At 40.1% G+C, this 27,677-nt stretch overlaps 1 protein-coding gene across 7 annotated transcripts in view; it reads left to right on the top strand.

Moving 5' to 3' along the window:
• The window catches only part of SORCS2 (sortilin related VPS10 domain containing receptor 2), an 822,591-nt gene that overhangs the window by 772,430 nt on the left and 22,484 nt on the right, over positions 1-27,677 (top strand). For all 7 annotated transcript variants that reach the window (XM_074992445.1, XM_074992444.1, XM_074992443.1 and 4 more), the window contains exons 14-18: positions 418-525; positions 17,641-17,761; positions 19,794-19,927; positions 21,019-21,147; positions 23,711-23,882. In XM_074992445.1, the coding sequence (XP_074848546.1) occupies positions 418-525; positions 17,641-17,761; positions 19,794-19,927; positions 21,019-21,147; positions 23,711-23,882 (664 nt within the window). The remainder of the gene's footprint in view (positions 1-417; positions 526-17,640; positions 17,762-19,793; positions 19,928-21,018; positions 21,148-23,710; positions 23,883-27,677) is intronic.

Here is a 27,677-nt window from a genome sequence, read left to right as displayed (position 1 = left end):
AGTCTGGATCTGTAACAGCAACGAAGGGTCCTGTGGCACCTTTTCTTTTTCTTTTTTCTTTTTCTTTTCTTTTCTGTTAGTCTATAAGGTGCCACAGGACCCTTCGTTGCTGTTAACCAAGTGTGGTCATCCAGCAAGATCATGCAGTGACAACCCTCAGTGCTGTCCTGGATGGAGACATCCAGAAACACTGACAATTTAATAGACATAGTTTAATAAGCATGATGAGTTCCAGAGCACTTTGTGGAGGGAGGAATCACATTTCATTTGCTAAAAGAATTCCCAGTTTTTGCAACTGTGTATCGATGGTCTTGAGCCCTAAAGTACAATGCTCTTGAGATTTTATCCAACATAATACAGTGATTATGATATTTGTGTAAGAGCTGCAATGAATTGAGGAAATTTCTCTCTCTAAAGGTTCAGCATAGATGAAGGCCACACTTGGAGTACGCATAATTTCACCAGTACGTCAGTCTTTGTAGATGGACTACTTAGTGAACCTGGAGACGAGACATTAGTCATGACGTAAGTTTCTATTTATTTAAACTACCCTGCAGCAGTGCACTGAAGCATGGCTTAACTTTGAACAGGTGAGTAGTCCCTGCAGCAGGGGCTTTAGTGTCTTGCAATCATATGGGCTTTCAGCATGACCAGGTCAGAAGAGTACTAAGAATCTGCCCATCCTTAACATGATCTGAAACAAGTATTTCAATTGTAAATATAAAACATTGTGATTTATATTTTGTTTTTCTTACCCATGACCCAGGAGAGTGGAAAATAATGGGCATACATGGGTATCTGAAAACAGTTCTTTCACATAATTTTTCCCTGTTTTCTGCAGACTCTAAGGAGTGGTTCAATAATAATAGGTTTCTCTCTTTTTCTGCTTTAGAAATTGCCTTCACAGTGTAAACCAATATGCTGTTATCCTAGTAACCTAGCATTCTGATAACTTGTCTGACTAAAATTCTTATAAAAATTACATGTTCTCCCCCACTTCTCTGTAGTTTTTTATGATGGACTGCATCAATAGAATAGAATATAAATATGGACCTAAGCCACAAAGTTTGGTTTTGTATATTCACTTTCCCAGGATGGTCCCAAATTTTAATATTATTAAACCATCCGAACCTCAAAAAACAAATAGTTGGTGCCTCTATCCTCTTGTTGATTGGAGAAATGATGCAGGGGAAAGACAAACCCCATTTACACACATATGGAAATTAAAGCTTTCTCTGTTAAATTTTTCTGAGACATTTCTCCTCTTCCAATCTCTGTTACCTGGAGTGTGCGGAAGGATGGGATTGTGATGGGTTGGACTCCTCTCCCTGTCCTCGATGTCACCTGATGCTCCACTAGCCTGGATTCCCTCTCCTAGTTTTGCTGAATTAAGCTCTCTGGCCTCTTGCAGCACATACAGAGACAGAGAGAGAGAGAGAGAGGGCCACACCTATCTTCACAAACAGGCTGATGTCAGCTGTGTGAGAGAAGATCAGCCAGGAGTCACATGCACACTCTTTTTTGGGAGGTAAACCCTAAGTTCTACTGTCTTGCACCACAGAGCACATACAACTTCACCCTCTTCCTCAATGTTGAAGAGAGATACCACCTCTTCTTGCCCCTCTCCCAGCAGCCAGTTAGAAGTTGCATAAAATGTGATAATAATAAAGAAAACAAGTTTGTTAACTATAAAAGGCTGATATGAAGTGAACACAAGGGCTATAGAATATAAGAAAGCAAAGCACTGAGTGAATAAAACAAAATACACAGAAATTGACAAAAATAGTAATTTCTCACTATAAATGTTGTCACAGGCAGATTACAGAGGTGCTTGAAACCCAGTGGTACTGGCCTGCAGCTTGAAACTTTAAATGTAATTACTCACAAGGTGGATCCCCTTCCATCCTGGGCTCCGCTCTTCTCATTCAGATTCAGTCCTTGCTTCCAGGTTTTTCCCAGTGTCTGTCATACATGTAACGAAGTTGGCTGGTGCCCACTAAAGCTTATGCTCCAAAATATCTGTTAGTATATAAGGTGCCACAGGACTTCTTGTTGTCTTTGGGTGAAGAGGCAAAGGAGGACCATGATGAAGTCACTCCCCTACCTTATATGGTTCTTGTGTATGATGGGACAACTTTGAAGAGCAGTGACGCATACGCCTAATTGATGCTTGTGAGAGGAAGAAAGCAACAGCAGCAGCCATACCAACAGAGCCAGGACAATTCCCTTGCCCCCACTGTGAATGTCCAGCATCTAACGAAGTTGGTTGTTGCCCACTAAAGTTTATGCTCCAAAATATTTGTTACTCTATAAGGTGCCACAGGACTTATTGTTGTCTTTAGGTGAAGAGGCAAAGGAGAACCATGATGAAGTCACTCCCCTACCTTATATGGTTCTTGTGTATGATGGGACAACTTTGAAGAGTAGTGACACATATGCCTAATTGATGCTCGTGAGAGGAAGAAAGCAACAGCAGCAGCTGTACCAAGAGCCAGGACAATTCCTTGGCCCCCACTGTGAACGTCCACGCCTTTCAAAGCTTGGTCTCCTCAGCCAAATGCGAGTCACAACTGAAGAGCCTGTGAAAGCTCAAGATGTCATCGTTGGACGTGGCAGACTACCTACTATATGATGGGACCCTTTTATCTTCCACTGGAAATACACTGCCATGCTAAATGGGGGGCAGGTCCAGTACCAGGTGACTCAGTGCCATGTCTCTTCAGGGATGTGACAGTCATTACTTAGAGGCAGTCTGGAGCGTCAACAGGAAGATTAAGCCTTTTCGCAGTTCATTGTCTTGTCTAATGGGCCGTCAGCCCTGTCTGGCTTTTCATCGTAGTACTTAAAGGGATAATTGGGGTGACTTCCAAAGTAGCACATTTGAAATACCGATAAATGGTCAAAATACAGAAATGATGTAGGCATACAAATTGAATACTCAAATTCAGTACCAATTCATAACCTTTTCAATGATACCTTATATGTCATCTCGCATAAAGTACATCTCAGTTATGCATATTTTCACGAAGAATTTGGAGTGCAACATCAGAGAGATAATTGTTTTGTGTCTTGTTAAGAACCACAACCAACCTGTGTACAAACCACTGGGCCTTTCCAGGGGATATTGAGAAAGTCACTATGCCTTCCTTGCACTTGGAAATTTTGAAAACAAACTTTTGCTTGCAAAATAGTTTATTAGGTGAGCTTTCGTGGGACAGACCCACTTCTTCAGACCATAGCCAGACCAGAACAGACTCAATATTTAAGACACAGAGAACCAAAAACAGTAAGCAAGGAGGACAAATCAGGAAAAGATAATCAAGGTGAGCAAATCAGAGAGTGGAGCGGTGGGAGGGGAAGATCAAGGTATGTGTGTTACTGAAGAGAAATTATCGCACCGTTTTAGAGAGAGAAGTGGACGAGCTGACTTTTATATTCAAATTCAGCACATTAATGCATGGTTTAAATCGTGATGGGAACTTTCTGAGTCACTATAGGGGCTCGTCTGCATACTTGGCTCAATCTAATTCTTGATCTTCCCCCCCCGCCCTCCACTCTCTGATTTGCTCACCTTGATTATCTTTTTCTGATTTGTCCTCCTTGCTTACTGTTTTTGGTTCTCTGTGTCTTAAATATTGAGTCTGTTCTGGTCTGGCTATGGTCTGAAGAAGTGGGTCTGTCCCACGAAAGCTCACCTAATAAACTATTTTGCTAGTCTTTAAAGTGCTACTTGACTGCTTTTTGTTTTGATAGTGTATGGACTAGCACGGCTTACTCTCTGAAACTTTTGTTGGGGTATGTCTACACAGCAAAGTCATTTTGAAATAACTATCCTATACCGTGTCTACACTTGCACGCTACTTTGATGTAGCGGCACTAACTTCGAAATAGCGCCCGTCACGGCTACACGTGTTGGGCGCTATTTCAATGTTAACATCGACGTTAAGTGGTGAGACGTCGAAGCCGCTAACCCCATGAAGGGATAGGAATAGCGCCCTACTTCGCTGTTCAACGTCGAAGTAGGGACCGTGTAGTCGTTGCGCGTCCCGCAACATCGAAATTGCGGGGCCCTCCATGGCGGCCATCAGCTGGGGGGTTGAGAGACGCTCTCTCTCCAGCCCCTGCAGGGCTCTATGGTCACCGTGTGCAGCAGCCCTTAGCCCAGGGCTTCTGGCTGCTGCTGCTGCAGCTGGGGATCCATGCTGCATGCACAGGGTCTGCAACCAGTTGTTGGCTCTGTGGATCTTGTGTTGTTTAGTGCAACTGTGTCTGGGAGGGGCCCTTTAAGGGAGTGGCTTGCTGTTGAGTCCGCCTTGTGACCCTGTCTGCAGCTGTGCCTGGCACCCTTATTTCGATGTGTGCTACTGTGGCGTGTAGACGTTCCCTTGCAGTGCCTATTTCGATGTGGTGCTGCGCAACATCGATGTTGAACGTTGACATTGCCAGCCCTGGAGGATGTGTAGACGTTATTCATCGAAATAGCCTATTTTGATGTAGCGTTCACGTGTAGATGTAGCCCTAGTGTCTGCACAATGCAATTGCTATTTCAAAATAATTTCAAAATAGCAGTTGGCTTATTTCAAAATTGGTAAATCTCATTCTACAAGGAATAGTGCCTATTTTGAAATAGCTATGCCTATATAGATGCTGTTAAGACAGGGAATAGAGCTTGTTTTAAAATAAGCCATAGTGCATCCAATGGCTCTATTTCAAAATAGGCTCTATGGCCACATCTACACAGCCTGGGTCGTCAGCTCCACTGCAGGCGGAGCTATGCTAAGCAGGTTTCTGGAAATTGCAATGATCTTCCAGACTCCAAATAATGTGACATTATGCTAATGAGGCGTGGGGAATTTGCATCCATGCCTCATTAGCATCTTTCGCTCCGTGTATTAGCATGCCTGTGTAGAAACAGCCTATGTGTGTAGATGCAGTATTTTGAAATAGCTAAATCGTATTTTGAAAATCATTTTTGTGCAAAGCAGCATTATTTCAAAATAAGCTCTTCTGGAATAACTTATTTCAAAATAAGGCTGCTGTGTAGACAAACCCTTAGAATCCTACATGGGAGAAAATGTGTGCACCAGTGAAAATTGGGTTTCCCTCTTAGTTGCCTCCTCCAACTGCTTGTTGCTGCTATGTTGAGCTATTGCTGCCTCCATGTACCTAGGTATATAATTGTATAGAGAAGCTGTAAGGCTACACTTTAAGATTTAAGGAAGTTAAAATGTGGTTCCATCTTGAAAAGTGACTATAAATTTCATGAAGAGATTTCATTTTTATCTCTCATTATTTTTGCATCTAATTTGCTTAGTTTGCAAGTCAGAAGATATATGTATTTCAAGCTGGAATCAGAAAGTCAAGCTTGGGTCTTTTTTTCTCAGGTATTGGGTAGAGATTGATCCCAGAGTTAAAGTTTTGTTTATTTGGGATGAGGGGAGATACTCTAGGACAGATCCAGTTTCCTCCCGAGCACAGCACAGCTCTGTCCATGGCTAATTAATACGAATATTTCAACTGACATAATGTGAGAGAATGCTGACAAAGTTCCACTCTTCCAGGGACCGGGCACACTACCTTCCCAGTCGTCCCAGCCTTCATAAGTGATATATCACTGAGCAATGAAGTTGGAAGCTGGAGCTCGCTATTTAAATTTTCACATACGCACTAATATAGACACTTTCATTCCCTGAACTCCCTCCGTCTCTTTCTTGCATACAACAACAAAGAAACAAACATTAAAATGCCCCAGATAGAGTTTTCCTCTGGTAAGGAAGGAAGCAAGAGATCCCAGTAAGTCCATGTTATTCACTTTAGATGGAAGGTACTCAGATTCTCCAGTGTCTGGCAGCAATTTAAATATAAAATGAAATATAAAATCCAAAATAGAAAAGCAGATAGTCCAACTCTGAATTAAAATTATTAAAATTATAAAACATTGTACGTGGAAATATTATACAGATATAGTATCACATGGTTTTGGTTTAATATACATGATGGAAAGTGTCTTCAGTTATTTCTTTCTTGGCATTTTGTGTATCTGTTAAATCAATAACTCATTCCACTACAATTTTTTTCCACACTTTGTTTGTCACTTTCTCACAGTAGAAACTACTTGCCAATTTCTAAGTAAGTTATCTCTTAGCTTTTACGCTTGCGTGAAGTGATTTGGCAAACATTCACTTCGTAAAGCTGGCATGTTTCTATTTCTTTTATCGATTTTTTTTATCTCATTCAATCTGTAGAGATATACCATCACTTTAATCTAACTTCTTATCAAACGAATATTTGGCAATTTCTGTGGGATGATTCCACAGAGGTCACTAGAAGTGGAGTAAGTTACAATTCAAGGGGTGGGTCTACACTTACCTGGAATATCTGCAATTGCTGAGCAATTTTAGGTACACCAACTGCATCCAAAAAAGTTAATTTTGCAGCCGTCGATATTTTTCATTGTCCCAACTGAAGAATACTGATGGGAGCACTCCTCCCATTCACATTCCTTAATCCTTGCCACTCACAAGGAGTTCCAGGGTCAACAATGACCCCGAATGTGTCATTTTGTGTATCAGTGAAACAACACCCCGGAAGATCCAACCTAAGCGTTCGATCTTCCATGGCGAGTGTAGAGACAGCCAAAGGGAATAGGAATACCACCATCTCATCCTTAAAGGATGTGAAACACTACCATATTCACCAATTTTGTATAAATTAGAGAAAAGAAAGCCTTCTGCAAACTATGTTGCTACCTGTAGTTATTTCAACTTGCTTACTTCACTTGCCAGAGTCATAGCTTATTTCTGAATAAGGCTGCTGTGTAGACATACCCTGTGACTTTTAGCTGTGGTTAAAGCTGAAAAAGGTTAAAGGCTAAAGCTAGCACAAGTGTGCCTCTGCAAACTGCAATCATGTCTTCAATTGCTGTGTGGACATACCTTTAGTGTAATTAATTGATCTCCTCTTAAAAGGTCACGCTTCTGATGTCAATGATTGATTTTTGTAGTAACTAGTTTCTTCTGAGAAATATCATCCACTGGTATACTTTTCTATAGAAAAATATCATCCAACTCTTCCATGGTTTGAGACAGAGGCTGAGTTTTCTACTGTGAAGACCAAGTAGTGCATAGTAATAATCATGGTACTGATAGCAAACTGATCATAGTATCCTCATCATGAAGGATCCCCAAAGCACATTAGGGAACTTTTATTTGGACAAAATTCTGATTGTGTTTTGGATTCTGTAACCTCCCTGCCCCCACAAAAAATCAGTAGTTCTGTCCAAGTAAAGAATGCAGGATCACTGTACTCTGCATATATCATGAGAGATGTAACCACCTCTGGAGCTGGAGGGCAGTAACCAGTGGGGTGTGTTTGTGGGAAGGGTAAATTATGGATAAGCCTTCCAAGGCAAATACAAGTTCCTTCTTTTAAGTACAGTAAACCTTCAAATGCGCGATTTCAAGTTGTGCTTAACTTGCATTAACGCGAGTTAAGTACAACTCAAAATGTTCCACCTGGCCTTGGCTCAGACCCCACCTCCAGCCCCGTGTGGTCCCGGTTCAACCCACCTCCCCGTTCAATCCCCCTGTGGCCCGGCTCATACCCCCCATGTGTCTCCAGCTCCTGCTCACCACCCCTGCGCACAGCTTCGACTCAGCCACCCCATACCAGTTCCACCCCTTCCCGACTCCATCTCCGGCTCTGGCTCCAGCTCCAGCTCATTCCCCCCACCCCATGTGTGGTTCCAGCTCAACCTTCCTGCCCCAGTTCAATTCCCTCCCGGGCTTCAGTTCAAACCTCCCTGCAGCCCAGCTCACCACCCAAGCGTATGGTTCTGGTTCAACCCCCGCACACCTTGGTTCAACCTCCCCTCCGCACGTGGCTGTAGCTCAACCCCATGGTCCAGCTCAACCTTCCTCCCCCGTGCACAGCTCCAGCTCAACTCCACCCCCTCACCCCCCCTGCAGCCCTAACCCACCCCATGGTTAACTCCCCTGCCCCCCTCCAACATCCCCAACCCACTGCCAGGCTTAACCCACCCACAGCTGTCCCCTCCAACTCCAGGAGGAGCTCCAGGTGCTCTTGCTGCTTCCCTGGCTGCAGAAAGTGCCTTCTGCTGGGGAAAGAAATCTGCCCCCCAACTTACGCGAAATTCGAGTTATGCGAGGGTGCATGGGAATGTAACCCTCGCATAACTTGAGGGACAACTGTATACACAGAACAGATACAACCCCAGGGTGAAATTCTAAAGTCAGTGGTGAAAGTGCAAATGAATTCAGCAGGGTCAGGATTTTCCCCTGAGCTTTTAAGATTTCATCCAGAAGTCCAGTGTCCTACAAATGTTATGGGGAAAGGCATTATTAGTAAGAACAGTTCTTTAATAGAAATAGCAGTTTGAAACCCAGTGTGTTTTTGTTTATCTACCTAAAGAGGTTGGAGAGACGAGGTGGGTGAGTTAATATCTTTTATTTCACCCAGCTTCTGTTGGTGAAAGAGACACGCTTTTGAACTACATAGAGTTCTTCAGGAAGACAGAGGTTGGACAGAGCCAACTTTGGATGTGACTTGAACCTATATTTTATATCTAAATCGTAAAACATTAAACCATCTCTCTAGCCATATCCAAAATAGAGAGATGCAAATGACAAAAAATGTGCATTCCACTCTGGTCTGCTTTTGATACAGCTAGAAGTGTTGTGTACTATTGTGTGTATGCTGGAGAGAATATGTACTATGTAGAAATCAACATGCAGTTGTATTATATTAGATTTCTGTAAATAAAGAACTACATTTTATCATTTATTATTAATTCCATGAGGGTTTGTTAGGGTTTTTTTCTGTATTAAATGAAATAAGTACAGTGTGGTTATTTAAAAACACTTTAATACAGTCACTTTTATTTTATTTAAGCTCTTAAAAAGTGAAAAGTACTACTACCTAATATTATGCTTTACTGTAATTGAAAAAAAAGGGGAAAATGTCTGTTTTGTATTTACTATAACTGAGTTGAGTAGTGGCTCCACTTAGTGGAAAAAGAAGGAACTTTATGTATTTGTGAACTACTGACAATTCTCTTTGAAGTAAGCAGCTTACATAGGGATGGTTTCAAACCTGCTTTTTTAAATAACATAAAACAATATTAATTAGTGCATCCCCAAGCCTAGTTTAAGTAGAATTGCAGCACAGTTCTGGTATCTGTGGCATCTTAGATACAGCAAGCCTCAAGGACTTGTGGACTCATTTGTTGGACCAAACATAGGGATTTCTTAAAGGGAGTTTCCTTGAAGGGATTCTATTCGTTCATGCAATGGAGCACCAAGATGTTTAATACCAGCTACTGTTCATCTTACTCAAGAGTTCCTTTCTGGAGTCTTGCAAGGTTTTATCATGTCACCCCCATGTTTAACATGATGAAAAGGTTGCTGAGAGAGGTCATGAGATCTTTGGACTGCAATACTATTAGAGCTGAAATTCAGATGTTTCTCTTTCAATAAACTCAGCTTTCCTGGTCCCTAGAGGAAGCAGGATCTTGGGTGAAAACAAGCTTTTGTAAACCTGATCCACACAAGATAGAGGTAATAGTGGTGGGTTACATATTACATGGAAACATTTGGCAGAATTGACTAAATTTGTGACTGCTGTCTCTATTTATGGTACCCAGTTTGAGGTTCTTAAAGATTCAGTTGCCTTTTTGCATGTGTTAGCAGTGACCCAATATATTGTCTACAGGTTAGAGCCATTTTTTGTGACATGGGACTTTTATCCAAATGTGAATCCCTTTGGCGCATGATGCTACACTGTACTATTTCCTGTTTCAGGAGGGCATTCCCCTTCTAATTCACAGCTCAATAAAACAGTGGAGAGGAGCAGGAATTAGGAATTAGGATCTAAAAAAAAATAAATACATGTTTTATTTAAACCCTAAATGGGCTTTTAATCCTTTTTATCATGTATTGCTGCAACTGCTTTAGTGATATAATGGTGAAATCCACATGCTAAGTGAATGTAGCCTCTGATCTCACCACTCTTATACATTGGAGTCCACAAAAGGATTATATACCTATCATAGAATACATAATGATTTTAAATAACTGCATAATTCTGCTAATAGGTAAAAAGTGTATGGAATATGTTAGTTAAAACTTAGTCTGTTATGGAAAATATTTTGAGAAATAATCAATGGAAGCCTGATTATTAAGTAAGATGACAAAATCATCTACACAATGTAGTAGACTTAAATAGAGGCATCCATTTATATAGCCTTATGTTCAGGTTCCTCCTGTAGTCAGCCTATTTAATCCACAGTTCTGTATGTATCTGCTCTTGCATGTAGTCTGACTGAAGTAAATGGATTGCGCAAACACATCTACAAGTGTTTGTAGATTAGGGTGTTCAAATCATGTGTCTCTGATTTTTTTGCACAGAAAGAGTGTTGTGTACACAAATATGGCACAAAATACATTTATCTATTTTATGCAGCCAGATAACTACTTTTGTGCAGACAAATGGTAGCATTCACAGTTTTTGCAGGTGCAGATAAGAAGGACAACTGAAAATGTAATTCTTTTGGAATTAGAAAAAAATGTGTTAAGTTGCTGTTTTGATGTGTAACAAAGCCATTGGAAGCAAGTTCAGAGAGCTTGATTCTATTCAGACTTGCATCAGATTTATATTGGTGTAACTCCATTGGCTTAGTTGAAGTTACTACTGATTTGCTTTGGTGCAAGGAAGATCAGAACATACACTAGAAGGCAAGCATATTCCTAAATGCTTTACTGATCTTAAACATCTAGGAGTTCCAATACCCTCAGTCGAAGGAGAAAAGTAACTGACCTTTCCAACACACATCCTCCTTGAAATCTCTCACCTCTGTGATGTCTACACACTACCCTTTTATAGGAAGGAGCTAAGCTATTAGCTGATTGTATGGTTGCACACTCACTCTGAAACTCATTGTGTTCATCTGTTATCTTCTTTTGACTGTTTAATCTGGAGTAGTTTAGATTCACTTAGATTGTGAACTCTGGTTATAGGATTTTCTTTTTCTCATGTGTTTGTACAGCACCTACCACATTAAGACTCTGACCTCTGTTGGCTCCCCTCAATGCTACTGCAATACAAAGTAATTAAAAGTAATAACAATCAACATGTAAAGAGATAGATAGTTTACTTTTTCTGTTAATTGTCATGGTTTGTAATAGCAATTAAAGACCTGAAGTAAAGCTGAGGGCCCTAAACTCCACATTTATAATAGTCAGCAAGCAGCTAACTCAGAGATCATTCTTAAGTAAACAGAGAAAGCAGCTGTTCTGATATCACAGTAAATTCAGTAAATGTCTAGGTGGGCATAAATGTGGTTAAATAACAAATCTGAAATTACATTAAAGGTTGCCCCTCCTTCATCCAGCATCCTCAGGACCTGACCGCTCCCAGATAAGGGAATTTGCTGGACAAAGGGTGGTCTGCTGCCCACTTCTCTTTCTCCTGCCCACCTCCAACCCTGGGGCCCCCTTACTTCCTGCTGGACTTTCACTCCTTCTGGGCCAACACCAACCTGGCCACTTCCGGCCAGCTGCAGATGCTGGTTCCAGCCCCATGCTGGCCATTGGGCCACCTGTGGCCCTGGCCATGTGGGCATCAGCTCTGCCCTGAATGGACTACCAGCATGGCCCCAGAGCCACAGGTACTGCCCAGGCCCCACAGAGCAGCTCTGGCCAGGGTGCTGGACACTGCCCCGGCCCTGCAGGTGCCAGTCCTGGCCCTGGCCCTAGCCTAGAATCTGGATCTGGACTGGCCAGGCAGCTGCCATAGCCCCCACTTTGCAGGTGCTTGGCATGGCCTCAGCCAAGCTGTCAGTGCAGTCCATCCCCATAGGTGTCTGGTTCAGCTCCAGCCAGGCTGCTGATGCAGTCCTGGTCCTGCAGATGCCTTTGCAGCCCCAGTCAGGCTGCTTACATGTACCAGCCCTGTGCCCCTACCCGACTTCCCTGCCCAAGGTGACTGGGCTCCCCTTACTAATCTCCCAACCCTGGTCTCTCATATAGTAACATCTGTGGTTCTTCTAGATGACAGATGTTGCTAGGTAAGAGAATTCCAGTTCTGGGAGGTTTAACCTGTACTCCCACAATAATAATTGTTGGGACATGAAACAGTTTAAAACATGTTTTCCTCAGACTATAAGTCCTGTGACAGTCCCAGTCCTAGTTAATATATTTAATGCAAGAAAAGAAGCCCTGCTATCATAAGCAAATCCCTAATCATGCTCTGCAGCATAATTTATTTCCATGGATGCACATAATTAAATGAAGACTTTGCTGTTTGGCAAGTAGCTTAAGTTGAGTGTTTCATAGGAGTCGAAGGGTGGAGCCCTACACAGATACAAAAATTTGAATCTGCATCTGACCCACAATCCACAACATGGTCCACATACATCCATGGAGACAAAGGGCTCTATTGAAGGGGACTAAATGCTGAATACAAAGGGAACTAACTCCATGGATACAAAGGGGACTAACTTGTACTGAAAGTCAATCAGACAGGGCTACTCAACTCCCCTAGAAGCTTGGTAAAGCTTTGATACCTTGAGAATATTTAATGTTCAGCACAGCAAATAATGGTCTGTTTTTTCTTATCAAAAATCTGGAAAGCAAGAGGAAACCAAGTCTAGTAAAAATAACAGCAGTGGAACTATGGGTCCTTTTCTGAGCTCTGACCCACATTTACTAGGGAATCTTAGGAAAGTTGCTTAACCAATCTGTTCCTCCATTACTACACTGTAAACTAAATGAAATTACTTCCTTATAACAAGGGGCAGGTCTACATGGTAGGGAAAAGTCTATCTAAATGACACTATTTGAGTTACATTATTAACGTAACTCAGGTTGACATAGTTTAGATCTACTTACCACAGGGTCTGCATTACACATTGTGCTAACAGATGAATATCTCTCATCAATTCCCCCTCACTCTTTTCCTGCTGGAGTATTGGAGTTGATAGGAGCACAATCAGCAGTTGATTTAATGGATCTTCATAGACCGCCTAAATCAATCCCCGCTGGTCCACCCAGTAGTGGAGACATACCCTAGGGAGTAATCTGAGGTCCTTGTGTATGTTGAAAGAAATAATATAGTGTCAGTAAAGTGGTTCAAGAGCAGATGGAAAGTACTAAAGAAGTGACAATATTATTATCAATGTGAAATAAGAGTCTGCATTGTAGAGAAATATGGATTTTATGTGAGAGAATCCTGTTCTATTTAATTCCTGTTGAATTAGTTCCCCTTGATTATGAGCTTTATCAGAGACAAAAATAGCCCACCATTTCTCAACAGCAAAGTTTAAATGGGTTAGGTTAAAAACTACAGTAATCCTGTCTTAGCTACCAAATGATTCAATCAAATTAAAAAATGGGATCATAAATGAACTTGGTACAAATGTATGAAGTTGTTATGACAAGTGGAACACTGAATTTTAAATTATGGACCCTAAACCTTAGCAAATAAAAGTAAGTGCATTTTTAAGGTAATTGGAATTTCTTTCAGAAATTATTTATCTTGGCACTATTTTTCACAGTTACTACAAAATTTATTTGATGGCTTTCTAATGAAATCCATTTAATCAAGTAGAATGTTTTACTAGCTAATGAATTAATATCATCTTGGTATTTATCTTATAATCATTGGTTACACTGTCTGCGCTATTCCATTTTTTCCCCTCATATGATTTTATTGAAATATTTTGCATTTGAGCAATTAGATTGTGATTGGTTTCATGGTAGCCAACATCAGATCCTTCATTTTTGGCCTTTTTGGGATCCCATTTACAGTGTGTTCTCATTTCTCTGATCTGAAGAATTCCCCTGTAGTTTACCTGTGGTGTTAGGGGTTTATTATGGATATAGACAACAGGTCTCGTGCAAAGATGGACGGCCTACAGATAACAGGGCTCATGGGGCAAAATCTTAAAAGTCACTCAGTAGGGTGGATACCTATTGGGTGATGAACTGTTTTGAAGAACTGCCCCATGATATTTCTCACCAAGGCAAGGCTGGGTGTGGCTGGTTTAATTTTCCTCTGTTGAATATATGAAGCCATAGATTAGTGCAGATCAGGTCCTGCAAACTTAAGGGTGAGGGGCATATTGAACATGTGATGTGTGTGTGTGGTGCTTTATCTAACACTGATCTTAGCTAGCTGGAATAAAAGCAGCCCAATTGTTCATGTTTATTTCTCTTTTAAGCAGATGGCCTGCTAGGAAAATATCATAGGTCCTGTTACTCTTATTAGCTAATGGAAATTATTTTTTAATTCATATAGTGGAGGTCTGAAGTTTTGGCACTGCCCATATTACATATATGTGGATTACTTAATAAAAGTAGTCTCCATATTTATGAACTCACATTTTATTACAGCCTCACTTTCTTACTTCCTGAGTTAGAATCCTCTGTGTGCACAGTGATCTTTTTTCTTTTTTCTTTTCTTTTCTTTTCTTTTCTTTTCTTTCTTCCACATAGTTTTAGTAATTTCACTGTTTTAATAGTTTGTACATAGGATGAGATAAGATTTTTAATTGTAGCAACTTCTTTTTGGTAAGAAAGACAATCTTCTGAGCTGCACAGAGCATTTCTCCAGATCTGGAAAGGTTCATAGATTGCTATAGCTAAATACAAGATCCATTATATAGTTTAGCATAAGTTGATGGCAAATATCGTAAAGGACAATTCAAGATGAAGTGGCCTGTAACATTCCTGTAGTCCCAGGTCAAAAAAGTGGGGGCAGTGGGCTACAGATTGTTGTATTAAGCCATTAATCTAGTGTCGTTATTAACACGATTTTTAGTGTCTAGCCAAGTTATGAATTTAAGCTCCCAGACTCATTTTTGAAGCTGTTGTACTCATTTCCTTTTAGACTGAGGACGAATAGGTCCAATGTAGAGTGACCACTTTGTGAAAAGTATTCACCCACTGGTGATATATGGTGCTTTTGTCTCATCGTTTTCTGTGTGCATTCTTTCAAGAGCATAGTGATTTTCAGGTTTCACCTATATATTTGTGAGGTACACCACATGTTTTGTACAACTTGTGCATCTTGAAAGGTGTTATTTTGGGGGCATTTATAATTTTAGTAATGGCCATATGTCTGATGGCTTCATCCTGGAGTATCATGATGGACTTGCCTTCTATCATGCTACTTCAGCAGATGGTGGATATGCCTTCCAATGCATGCATGCATATTTGCCTGTACCAATCTCTGTAACTCCCCAAACACAGGGATAAACTGAGATCTTTACCTCATGGGGGATATTTTTCTCTTGTTGTACTGACACACTCCCCTCCTATCATCCAGTCTTCCTCAGAGATGTCCTTGTACCAGAGGACACCATTTAGAGAAACCGGTCAGTGATCTACAAGTCACAACATTCTTCCTTCGGTACTGATGTATCAACAGTATAACATGAGCTGATTTCTTCATAAGAGTAATCTGTGTCCACTTTCAAAGAGACAAACCTGGGGACACAGATTATTCTGGTGAAGAAATCAGTTCATGTTCTACTGGTGATGCTGTCAGTATTTTTGTCAGTCTTGGAGCCATTCTGCTCTCATATAAAACTACAAAAGGAATTCTCATGCCCAGTGCCCTGTGGAACTCCACAGCCAATTGACTCCTCATGTTTGCCTTAATGAGGACTGTGGAAGCCATATACTAGACATTCTGGAACCATGCACAAATTGCAGCAACAACAGCTCCATCAGAGAATGTGGAAAAGGCAGAGCTGATTATTCCCATGGTGTGTCGTCTTCTTCACCAATGAAGCACTATCCCCATCCCCTTTTGGTGACCAAAGGCTGTACCAGGAGCTTGTACAGAGAACTGCAGCTCTTAACTTCCCCACCGCACACCCTCCTCCTGCCACCCCTCTGCTCTTCTGGTTTACTAACCTTGATAACAATTTTTCTGATTTGTCAACCTTGATAACAATTTTTGGACCTCTGTGCTTTATATATTGAGTCTGTTCTGGTATGGCTATGATCTGAAGAAGTGGGTCTGTCCCACAAAAGCTCATCACCTAATAAATTATTTTGTTAATCTTTAAAGTGCTACTTGACTGCTTTTTTGTTTTGATAGAATATAAACTAACTCAGCTATCTCTCTGTCACTGCTCTGCCCAAAGTAAGCAGGCCCCAAATCCTCCCATTTTCTCCTTACCTCATGGTTCTACTGCGGATTTTCACAGGACTTGACCAAACTTATGGACTAACAAAAGACGTAAAATAGTCAGGGGATACTGCTATAATCTTCAGCAATATGCTAATATTTTAAAATAAATTTTAAACTCAGGTCCTGTGGACTACCACAGTAAATTCAGAAACTGATAGTATATACATCTGTTAAATGATTTCATTACTACTTGAACGTCTCTTTCACAGGTTCTGTGTTTTACTAGTAGGTTTGCTAGAAGGCTATTTCATGTTTAAGTTAACTAGCTCATCTCCACAGGAAAGCCCACTAGGCTTCAGCAGCCACAGAAGAGGAATAGGAAGAAGAGGGCACATAGGTGGACATTAAGACCCAATGATTCCCCTACATTTTTACGTGTCCTATGCAGCTGTGTATTTTGCTCATGGGTAAGAATGGCCCAGCTGCTGGAACCTGGAATAGGATCTCTGTGGAAGCACTGAACATAAAATATTCACTTCATACTTAAATTCTTTGGCAATTAAGCCTAATCCTAATTTGAAGCACCAATACAACTGACTTTTACTCAAATAGAGTCCTTAACCTCCTTAATTTGTTGCTGTATTCAGACTTACTCATTTCAATTTGGAAATAAAAGGCTGCACTTCGGAAATTTTGACTATTTGGAAAGCACAGGCCAGTTTTTAAACATTAATAAAATTCCCATTTTGCTCAGAAGAAAATGGATCATTTTTGGGCTGTCCCCTTATGGGGATACTGAACTGTAGATATAACTCTTCAGGGGCAAGAGTCAGAATTTCCTCATGCAATGCATTGATGAAAATAACTATAAACAGTAATGGATAGTGTGCACTTATCCCAAATCTAAGATGATTTTATATATCATTAACTAATTAAACGTCACAAAATCTCTGTGAGGTTGAGCATTATTAATGTTTCCATTTCTTGGGAAGGTAAGTTATGGCACAAGCAGATTATGGAACTTGCATCCAGGTCACATAGCAGTGGACTTGAAATTGTATCTACCAGCCCTAACTCCCACTCCTTTAATGACTGACACTCACTCTCACCTGCCTTATTGCAGAAATCCAAAATATGTCTCCTGGAAAGAGATGATAAACTAAAATGGCTGGCCTTCATTAAAATCATGTGTATTTCTACCTCAATCCCAGACCAGTTTACTGGCAAAAATAGTTATTTCAATAAATGATAAATACCATTTCTTATGGTTCTGAAGACAATTGATAAATGTTTGCTCTCCATAGGGATCTCTTGAAAATGTATATCAAAAGAAGGGAGCAGATAAATTAAGAAGCAGCCTTTTTTTCTTTTTAGCTGAGGTCATTGTAAATAGAGGAGGGGAAGGAAATACAAATAATAGTTAGAAAACTGTAAAGTGTGGTATTGTTTATCTACTGGGTTTTTACTTTGGTGCTTTCTGTTCAGAGTCTTTGGACACATCAGTTATCGTTCAGATTGGGAGCTGGTGAAAGTAGACTTCAGACCGTCTTTTCACAGGGAGTGCACTGAAGATGACTATGAATCTTGGGACCTCATGGATCTACAGGTACTGCGTACACAAAGATCTTGTGTTAATAACACATGGTACCAGTGCCGGCACCTCAGCAGCTACAGTCCTGGGATTGTTGGTAGGGGGAGGCAAGGGAGCCAATTGAGTAGTCTCCTCTTTTTTTAAACACAAAAGGCACTGTGTATTACTTATATAATGTTTTAATATTCATCATACTGCATAAACATTCAATAATGAGTGTGCATTTCAGCATCCAGCTTTGACAACTCTAGGGTGGTAATCAGAAGGATGAAAACAGTCCATTGCTGTTTTTATCAGTGACTTCAGAATGGATTAATCATTGTAGAGAAGGTAGATTTTGTGTTCCTTTTATCACCTAAACTGGGCTGGGGAAGGAGGAAGTAAATTTAATTACTTGCCACAGTAATAGGTGGTTGTGATGGATTCTGAAAAGCTAGACACTCACTGGAAATTAAAACGCATCTCATTAATTGAAGCAATTTGAACATGGTGTTCTATGTTCTGCCAGCTTCTCAACCATGCCCTGTACTCATATGTAAAGTGTAACAGAAATAAAACCCATTCCAGAAATAATTTACAATCGCGGTGGACTAATCATGTATTAGAGTCTAGTTGATTTGGGCAATACAGTTCTGTACTCAGACATTAATACTACGTTAATCCCAGGGTTCTTGCAAAATTTGATTTTGAGCAACTACATTCTCTGTAGTATTCTCTTTACAGTATAATGTTTGTATAGACCACTTTGTAAATCCTTCTGCGTTAAATGAGATATATTCCTGTTAGTCTTGATGCTTTTTTCTCCACCCATGGTATCTATTCTTTTTTGTCTGTCTGTGTCTTCTTCTCTAAGTTTCTTCTTTATCTGCTATTCTATATTACTTCAACCAAACTTTCCTTCAGCACTTAATCTTTGGATACATTATCACTACTGCTCTGTTCTTCCTCCCCTGGGGCATGATAGGTATGTTCTTAAATTGTAACATAGACCCTGAGCCTTAAAGAGAAAAGTACACTGGGACAGTGAAATTATATCTCTCAGTGGAGTTTCAGAAACTGGAAACTACCTACGTTATTTGAAAAATTGATGGGAGTATTTCAAAATACCAACATACCTGTACAGGAAGTGTTTAAGTGACCATTCTTCTGGCAAAAGTAGCTTAGCTGTGCATATAAATACACATACACAATACACATGCATTTTAAATGCATATCCTTAGACTTCTGCCCTTTTGAAAATATGCCTCAATATCTGGAGATTACTCTGTTTTCCATATTTGTATTGTGAATGATCCAGATAGAGTGTTTTAACAAAAAGAAAGCAGATGTTATTAATTAATGTGCATCAAAATTGCACAGTTGCTGAACTGTACTAGAGAAAGAAATCACTGACTCAAACTGTTAATCACCATTTCTATTATTATTTATTTGTACTACAGTAGCACCTAAAGAATGAAGTGTGACCTGGGTTTGTACAGGTCTAGGGAGCTGTACAAGGATATACGGTAGTAAGAAACAGTCCCTGTCCTTAAGTCTAAATAGGCAAGACATACATAAGGGTAGGATGGAAGAAAAAAATATTAGTGTTCCCATCTTACAGCTGAGAAGATGAGGATCAGAGAGATTCATAAGATGTTCAAAACTGAGAAGATTTCAGAAGTTTTCATTTCGAGTGCCCAAACTGGGACCTCTAAACTGGTCTTGGTTTTCAGAAAGTGCAAATTAAATGCCAGTTGAAAAACCAGGCCCCTTTAAGTTCTGTCATGTCTGGCACCACCAATCAAGACACTCAAAATCACCTGGCACTTTTTAAAGTCTTGACCTAAATGTCTTGCCACAGTTCACCCAGGAAGCCTGAAGCAGAGGTAAGAATAAAACCCAGATTTCCTGAGCCTGAGTTCCTTAACTACAAAACCAGCCTTTCTCTGACTACAGTCTAAGTCACAAGTGGGTGGAATTCATGACAGCACAATTTGACCCAAACACAAAAAAAACCCAAAAACTTCTTATGGCTTCAGTTTTTACACTCCTGTGCTTTAATGTTCAGGGTGATCGCTGCATCATGGGTCAGCAGAGAAGTTTTCGGAAGAGGAAGGTTTCGTCATGGTGCATTAAAGGAAGGAGTTTCACATCAGCTCTCACATCCAAAGTCTGTGAGTGTTCAGCCTCTGATTTCTTATGGTAAGCCTTTCTACTGATTTTCAGAGTTTATACTCAGGATGAAGGGTGCGAAAGTCTGGGATGTGTAGCTTCCCTGTTTTTCTAAACTGAAACATTAAAGTAAAACACCTGAATGAAAGGTGGTTTTCCAAAATGTTACATCTGTTCCTGTATAAAAGACAAAATTACTTCAGTAACAGAGAGATAGCAGTGCTAGTCTATATTACTGTCAAAACAAAAAGGCAGTCCAGTAGCACTTTAAAGACTAACAAAATAATTTATCAGGTGATGAGCTTTCGTGGGACAGACCCACTTCTTCAGATCATAGCCATACCAGAACAGACTCAATATTTAAGGCACAGAGAACCTGTCAACCCTGATTACTATTTTGGTTCTCTGTGCCTTAAATATTGAGTCTGTTCTGATATGGCTATGATCTGAAGAAGTGGATCTGTCCCACGAAAGCTCATAACCTGATAAATTATTTTGTTAGTCTTTAAAGTGCTACTGGACTGCTTTTTTGTTTTTAAATTACTTCAGTAATACTATTACTGTTTTTGCTGGTGTCTTCTTCAAAGCAATTTTATTGAAATTCATATTGTGGCAGAAATTCATAGTGTGGCAGATGTTGTTATTGCCACAGAAGCTGTGGAGCTTTTTTGGAAAACAGAATCACAAAAGCATTAACATTTTTGAAGTAAGGTGGAGTTTAGACAACTCCTGATGTTTTATTCCAACCAACTCCCATGGAGCAAAATTTGAATAATGATCAGAGGATTTCACCTATTGTATTTAATGCAAATCCTTTCTAGTTATGAATGAAGTGAAGTTAAAAAAAGTTGTGAAACAGCTGCTTAAAAAAAAACTGAACTGCAAGTAGAGAGTATTCTATGGAACTCATTTTATAAAACTTTTTGGACTCATTTCTGCAATCAAGAATATATGATTCTCTTTGAAAGCTCCCTGTGGGCAGAACTGTCCTTGCTGTGTTGTATGTTGGCTTGGTATGAGAAAGTATTCAAACATAGGCTCTCCCTAACTTCTGCCATACCACTGAAAACAGATTTACTAATGAAGCAGTGGAACCAACTAATTAATTGTTTCTTTTGCAGTGATTATGGGTTTGAACGTTCAGCGCCTCTGAAATCAGAATCCAGCAAGTGCTTTGCTAACTTTTGGTATAACCCAGAATTGCCCCCTGAAGATTGTGTACTTGGGCAGGCCTACACAAGTAGCACAGGGTAAGTATTTGCTATTTTATTGGCATTCACTGGGGAGGGCACTCCAGCAGAGAATTAAAACATGGCCTTAGGGAAAAGTAAATACTCTTTATAGTTATATTGTTTACATCAAAATTGTCCATAGGGAAGTTTAGAGTATTGGAGAGTTTTAGTGGAGAGAAATTGCTAGAACAGCCTTTAAATAGTATGTCCTGATTTTTTTTTAATCCTTTCAAAAACTGTTTTAAGGGTTTTTTCTGCTCCTTGGAATCAAAAGTATGGAGACGTGAAATATGGCCAAGTCCCAAATATCCACAAATCTTGTCAAGCAAAAAAATAAAAAAGGGCTTAAAATAAGGAGATTTTGAAGGGCTGGGAGAGTGAACTAGAGGCTGTCTAAAGGGAGGAAGCCAGTTTCCAGCTTCTGAGGACAAAGCAGTCTGCAGGAGAGGGTCTTGACTGTGGGTAAGACCCAGCCAGGAGCATAGAGACCTGATTGTTTCCCTCCCTGGACTCCCAGGTGAAGGAGAATGATTGGACACTTGGAAGAGAGCTGAGATGCTCAGTTGACCAACTGACAGCTGCTGTGACTGGGAACTCCCGCTGGGGAATGTGGGTCTTCCCTCTAAGCTGAGCACTCACGCAGCTGCCCATGAGAGATTCAGGTGCCACCCAGCCGATTAGCAGAGCACCCACAGCCACTCACAGCTGTCAGCATGTGTTTCTGTTGATGGTGCACATATGCACATACCTTGGTGCACATAACAAAATTTATTCCATCCTTAGATGGAAAAAATTAGAGGGAACACTCACCACAACCCAAACTAAGGAGAGAACAATGAGGCAGGAAGCAGCACAGGGGAGGCAGGTCAGATGTACCAGAGGAGTCAGCTGAGGTATTCTACACCTCTCCACCTCAGGGCCTGGGCTGTGACCCAGTGGAGAGAGAGCTCTTGACTCCCTCAGTGCCTAGGTTAGTCCAGGAGAAACCTGAGGTACTGGGGAAATGATGGACAGGCCAGAGTGAAACACCACTGCAAGGTGCAAGGAATGTTGAGCCATGGCCTGTTGCTAGGGTTGCTGGCTTCTGAGTGAAACCTGCTGCTGGGGTCGTGTTTTCCCACTTTTCTTCACAATGATGAGAGTTAGACAATTATTTAAAAAAAACACATGAAGTCTGAGATTCTTAGATAATCACACGCTTCCAGGAGCCAGGGCTTTCAAGAAATCAGCAAAAGTGAAGAGACTAGTGGAAAATCACTAACATCAGCAACAGAGCACAGCTTTCCCTTTGTCTCCTGTATGCACCACTACCCGGTGTCTTTTCCATTTCAGCATTGCTGCTACTATTACTTAAAACCAACTTCTTGCAAAGCCTGAGTTAGAACATGTGAATTTACTCCCACAGAGCAGCACATGAGGGAGCTGCAACTCACCATAAAAAGAGCAGTCCTCGAAGGCCCAAAATAAACAATCAGAGGAGAGGGAGAGAGAAATATTTTTTTCTCTAAACTGTTTTCTGATCATTTTAGGAGATATTTATAACAATATTGGCTACACGTTTTTGGACATAACATTTAAGTTAACAGTGACCCTTTCAAAGTCTTTAGTTCTAAGTATTTACTTTTGTTTTGGAGCAATTCAAATAATTCAAAGTTGTAGGAATAAGTATATCCTCACTCAGCCTCCAGTGCTCCTTCTCCTTCCTTTTTCAAGGGTAAAGAATTCCTCAGAGAATGGATCCTTATCCTAATGATGTGCGAATCAAAAGAAAGCTTTAGTGAAGCATAAACAATAGAGCTCAGAGCATATACGACAAAGTAGTATGGTGTCTATGTTGAAAATAAGATGCAGCTGGCAATAACATCATCTTTTTCATTTGTATAGACTGGGACCAAATATTGATATCTCAGATCAGGCAAGAGAATAACAGTTTACTGGTATTTATTTTATTAGTGAAAATCTGTGAGGTTTCTTTGAGCATGTAAGGCAAGAGAAGGGTAATAACTGGTCAGTCTCATGTCATATCTTGGAACCCAAAAAAATGAAATGTAAACTGTGTTCAAAAGAATGGATAAAAATAACAAATCGGAATAAAGCTGGTCCTTGCAGAATTGCCACATAATCTTGAGTACGTCCTTGTTAACCCTCAGCCAGTCTTTGTCAGGATCTTTGTCCAATCTGAGGAAGTGGGTTTTCCCCAGGAAATCTTGTTACATAAATATATTTGTTAGTCTTTCAGGGGCTACAGGACTGCTTGTTATTTGCGAAGCTACAGACTAACATGGGTTAGTCCTCTGAGTTTGTCAGGACTATTTTTTTATTAGGCTGTTATGCAAAATTAGTGTTTAAGGTATTTTAAGAGCCCTCCTGGCATGGAATAATTCATCCACATTGGAATTAGCTCCTCAGAATGTAGGAGCTGTTTGGTCTGATTTCTGTCTGATCTCTGGGACTTTGACCAGCCCCATTTGGAAGTCAATTGCCATGTAGTAGCCATTGTTACACTGTCCTGTAGTGCCTCCAATGGCACCTACCTGCTATCCTCCAGTCCTGTGTACTCACTGCTTACTGTTTTATGCAGGTATAGGAAAGTGGTGTCTAATGTCTGTGAAGGTGGTGTCGACTTGCAGCAGAATTTAGCCCAACACATGTGTCCACTGATTGCTCCTAGAAGACTGCAGATCGGTATCAAAGGAGAGAACCTGGCTGTTAAACCTGGAGAAGACATCACCTTTGTAGTTACACAGGAGCAGGTAATAAAGTATTTCAGCCACTGAAAAATGTCACTGCTGGTTTTGGAATTATCCCAAAGCACTAATTTTCAGCTCTCTGGGTGGCAGATGAACAGGAATTAGCCCAGGGTTTAGAAACAGGTGCACAAGCCTTTCTGTTGTTGTTGCTCCCATGCATTTAACCTAATAGGAATATTCAGTGAACTACACAAATAACAACTCAGTCTCAGATGAGGCTGAGTCCCTCATCGGTGATTTTCTGCACTATTCCTTAAGGACCTCATCAACCTTAAAATCTTAGCTTACGTGAAATGCTCCAACTTCCTTGATCTGCTTTGAACATTTCAGTCTTCGGTGTTAGAAAGGAGTCAAGTGAGATATAAAGAAATTGTGTTTAAATCATGTGGAAAATGAAGTACAGATAATATTAATGCAGATAAATGTTCAGTCTCACTAAAGGAAAGGGGGGATGATAAAAATCAAGGTGCCTGAAGTCAATTTATGAATTTCAGCAAAGATAAAACCTGCACCCTAGATTCATTACTGCCTACGGACAGGAATTAGCCATTGTGTCCTGGATTTTCAAAAGAGTATAGAACCCACATAAGTGTTACAATGGAAGCTGCTAATGGCAGATTTGAAAATCTGGACTTTATTTCAGTGCCTAAAAGTGGAGCTCTTTGTCATTTTTGAATGTGTGGCCCCAATTGTGGGTACTGAGCAATGTTCCGTCTAATCTTTTCCATCCATGTGTGGATTAAATTTTTATGTGCACTAAGGGATATTTGAATGTGCACCACCAATAGAAACAGAAAACCTAGCTGTGGGTGCTCTGCTAATCAGTTAGGCATCAGTGGAATATCTCCTGAGCAGCCACACAAGTATACAGCTTACAGGAAACACTGGTACTGAGCACTTGAAAATCTGGCCCTGAGCTCTTTTGATCTCACCTATCAAAAAGTGAATCACATCTTCTTGGTAAGGAGGTAAAACACAAAATAAATGCACTGGGAAGCAAAGGACAATGACATTTGTGGTGTAAAGTCCTTATTGACAAGATTTCCTTGTGTTTTCTGAAAGAGGAAATAGCTTAAAGGCATGACCAGTTGGATCTGTAGGTCTCTGGTTCTTAACACTTATTCATAAAGGGACAGATTCTTCCAGGCTGACTGCTATTGTGTTCTGTCACTAATCTCTTTGATTTCTATGAGTCTGAAGAAAATTCATGCATTTTGGTAGGTCTGCATGGTATAATCATGTACACTGATTCATTCCTGCAGAAGCCATTGGTAATACTTGCCTAGTAAGTTACTACTTACTATGCATCAGAATATGGCTCTAGGTAGTTATTGGCCTGAGCTATGGAAAGGTCAAATATAGCTCCATTTGTTTTCCTAATTCTCTGTGCTGTCAACATTTCATTATTGGCAAAGAGACATTACTTGATTATAATCTGAGAGCTCAGCGATTTATCATTTCTGTTAACTGAAGGAGCATCTAAAAATGAGATCTTTGTCTGAGTAGGAATTCTGAGGCTTCAGTGTATTCCTTTGTCACCGGATAGAAAAGCTAAAGACATGCAGAGATGCTAACAAATGGTGTTCTCTCTCTATATTAGTGATTGTTGTGCATAATATTCTGAGCTATGTCTGTTTTACAAGGAACCTAACAATTTGCTGCCCCCTATGGCTGAAAGTCCATAAAAGTAGTTAGATACAGAAGGGGAAGTTTAGCACAAGGGGCCAATTAGGTCTTCTGAGAATTAGTGGGCTTAAAAGATATTTCCACTAACATCAAAGAGATGTAGTATTATATCTGTTGGTCACACAAAGTTAGTTTATTGAGGCATGAATACTGGTTATTAGTTTCACAGGGGCAAGGGGCTTTGGCTCACTCCTGTGTTTCTCTGGGTGATATATTGTTTGGTTTATAAATAGCAATAATACTAATAACAAGAAAACAAGGTGCCTTAGGCTCTGCTCACTCAGTCAACAAAATGCATGAATAAACAATGTCAAGAAAAGCCACTATTTGCAGAAGAACTATGTAGATGTTCCCAAGTTCCAGTGAATTTATCTGTATTTTTCCTTTGTTCCTCTTTTGTTGTCAAGCCATTATTATCCTCCTATTCTGGAGAAAGAAATCAGTGCTTTGAAAACAGCAGGGTCATCAAATAGTATTATGATAGGAAGGGCATTGTGAGAACAAACATTCATTAAAACTCGAATGTGGCTCACAACATAAAGCATGACTCCTGTACCCACTGAAGATAGTATGCAGGTGCTTTGCTAGCATAAGAAATCAAAAAAAGCAATATTTGTACTTTATTGTCACCTAAATGAATTGCACTGACACACTCACAGATACATTATCTCCTTTGCTGTAAACTCTAGAATGGTATTGTCTCCTCCACTCAATTCCATCCATGTGTCTCCAAACAGAATGGTGATCTGAAGGAAATGTTCCCAACACAGGAGTGTACAAGGCAATAAACTCCTTTTGTGGGCAATACATTCTGGAGATGAGGCATTTGAGAACTATGCAGGATCTTTATTGTGAATATTTTCTCATGCTGTGAACAATTTTTTTCCTTTTTTCTGACAAGACAGGAGAAAATTCATTCAAATGGCAGTATTTAAAAAAAAGCTTTCTTTGCCTTTGTAATGCACGGATCTGAAACTTCTTGTCTGCTGTTGCTTCCTTTGATCTTCTGTTAACATCATGTTTTGGAAGGAAGTTTTGAAGTATGCCATTTTCAGAGGGTGGCCTGAGTGGAAATGGAAAAAGAGAATTAAACATATAGGGTGCATCTATGCTAGAGAGTTTTGTAGACAAAAGTGGGGTTTTGTAGATAAAACTCGCAGAGCATCTACACGCAAAATGTGTTTGTTGACAGACATTGTCAACAAAAAAGCTGTATAAACAGTCTGCGGGGGGCCCTTTAGTCGACAGAGCAGATCAGATAATCAATCAGCTTTTATATGTAGATGCGATCTGTCAACAGAAGTTTTGTTGGAACATCTCTACCGACAGTAACTTCTGTAGACAGATGCTTCTAGTGTGGACGTAGCCATAGGGATTTCAGGGTCATTTGAAAGTCACATAATGATATGTCAGTTTTGAATGCTGTGATTGACTGAAATTCTTTTCTAGTCATGTAATTATTGTAATGGATGGTTAGGTAAGCAACTGCGTGACCGCCTTTCCTGACTCCAATCATAATTCTTAGCATGCATGCCATGGGCCTGGTACTGCTAATTGCTATTGGAGACTCTCCTTTAACTCCAGTTACATAGCTCTCTCCAGGTGGTATACTCACTGTCATGAATATCTATCCTGTGCAGCCCAGTGGCAATGTAAAATCATAAATGGTTACAGGTTTTTTGTTTTGTTTTTTCTTTGATGTGCCATGTCATTAAATCTCCATCATCGCAATATTTTAGCTGTGACTTTTAAAAGACAGTATAATTTTCATGAGCACTTTGCAAAGCTAAAATATATAATAAATTATGAATAATAAATAATAGCAATTGTTATGGTGGTGTACATGCTATGCTAGCAATAGTAATACTGTGCTAACACTACATTATTCACAATCTCACAATGCTTAGTCAACTGACTTTTCACTAGCACAATGAACAGGGCTTAAGACTCCTAGAGAAGGTCAAAGAATATGTATGAATTGGTATTACTCTGCACAGACATATTTATGATACCCAGCGGTGTAGTCAGTGCAGCATAACACAGTTACAACCTGCTGACTAATCTGGAATATTTTACCCTCATTAAATTAGAACTGTGTTACAAAAAAAGGAA

This window comes from Carettochelys insculpta, chromosome 4 (genome assembly GCF_033958435.1).
Source record: "Carettochelys insculpta isolate YL-2023 chromosome 4, ASM3395843v1, whole genome shotgun sequence".
NCBI lineage: Eukaryota > Metazoa > Chordata > Testudines > Carettochelyidae > Carettochelys > Carettochelys insculpta.
The sequence above is the reverse complement of the archived record's forward strand: the minus strand, read 5'-3'. Positions and strand labels throughout refer to the sequence as shown.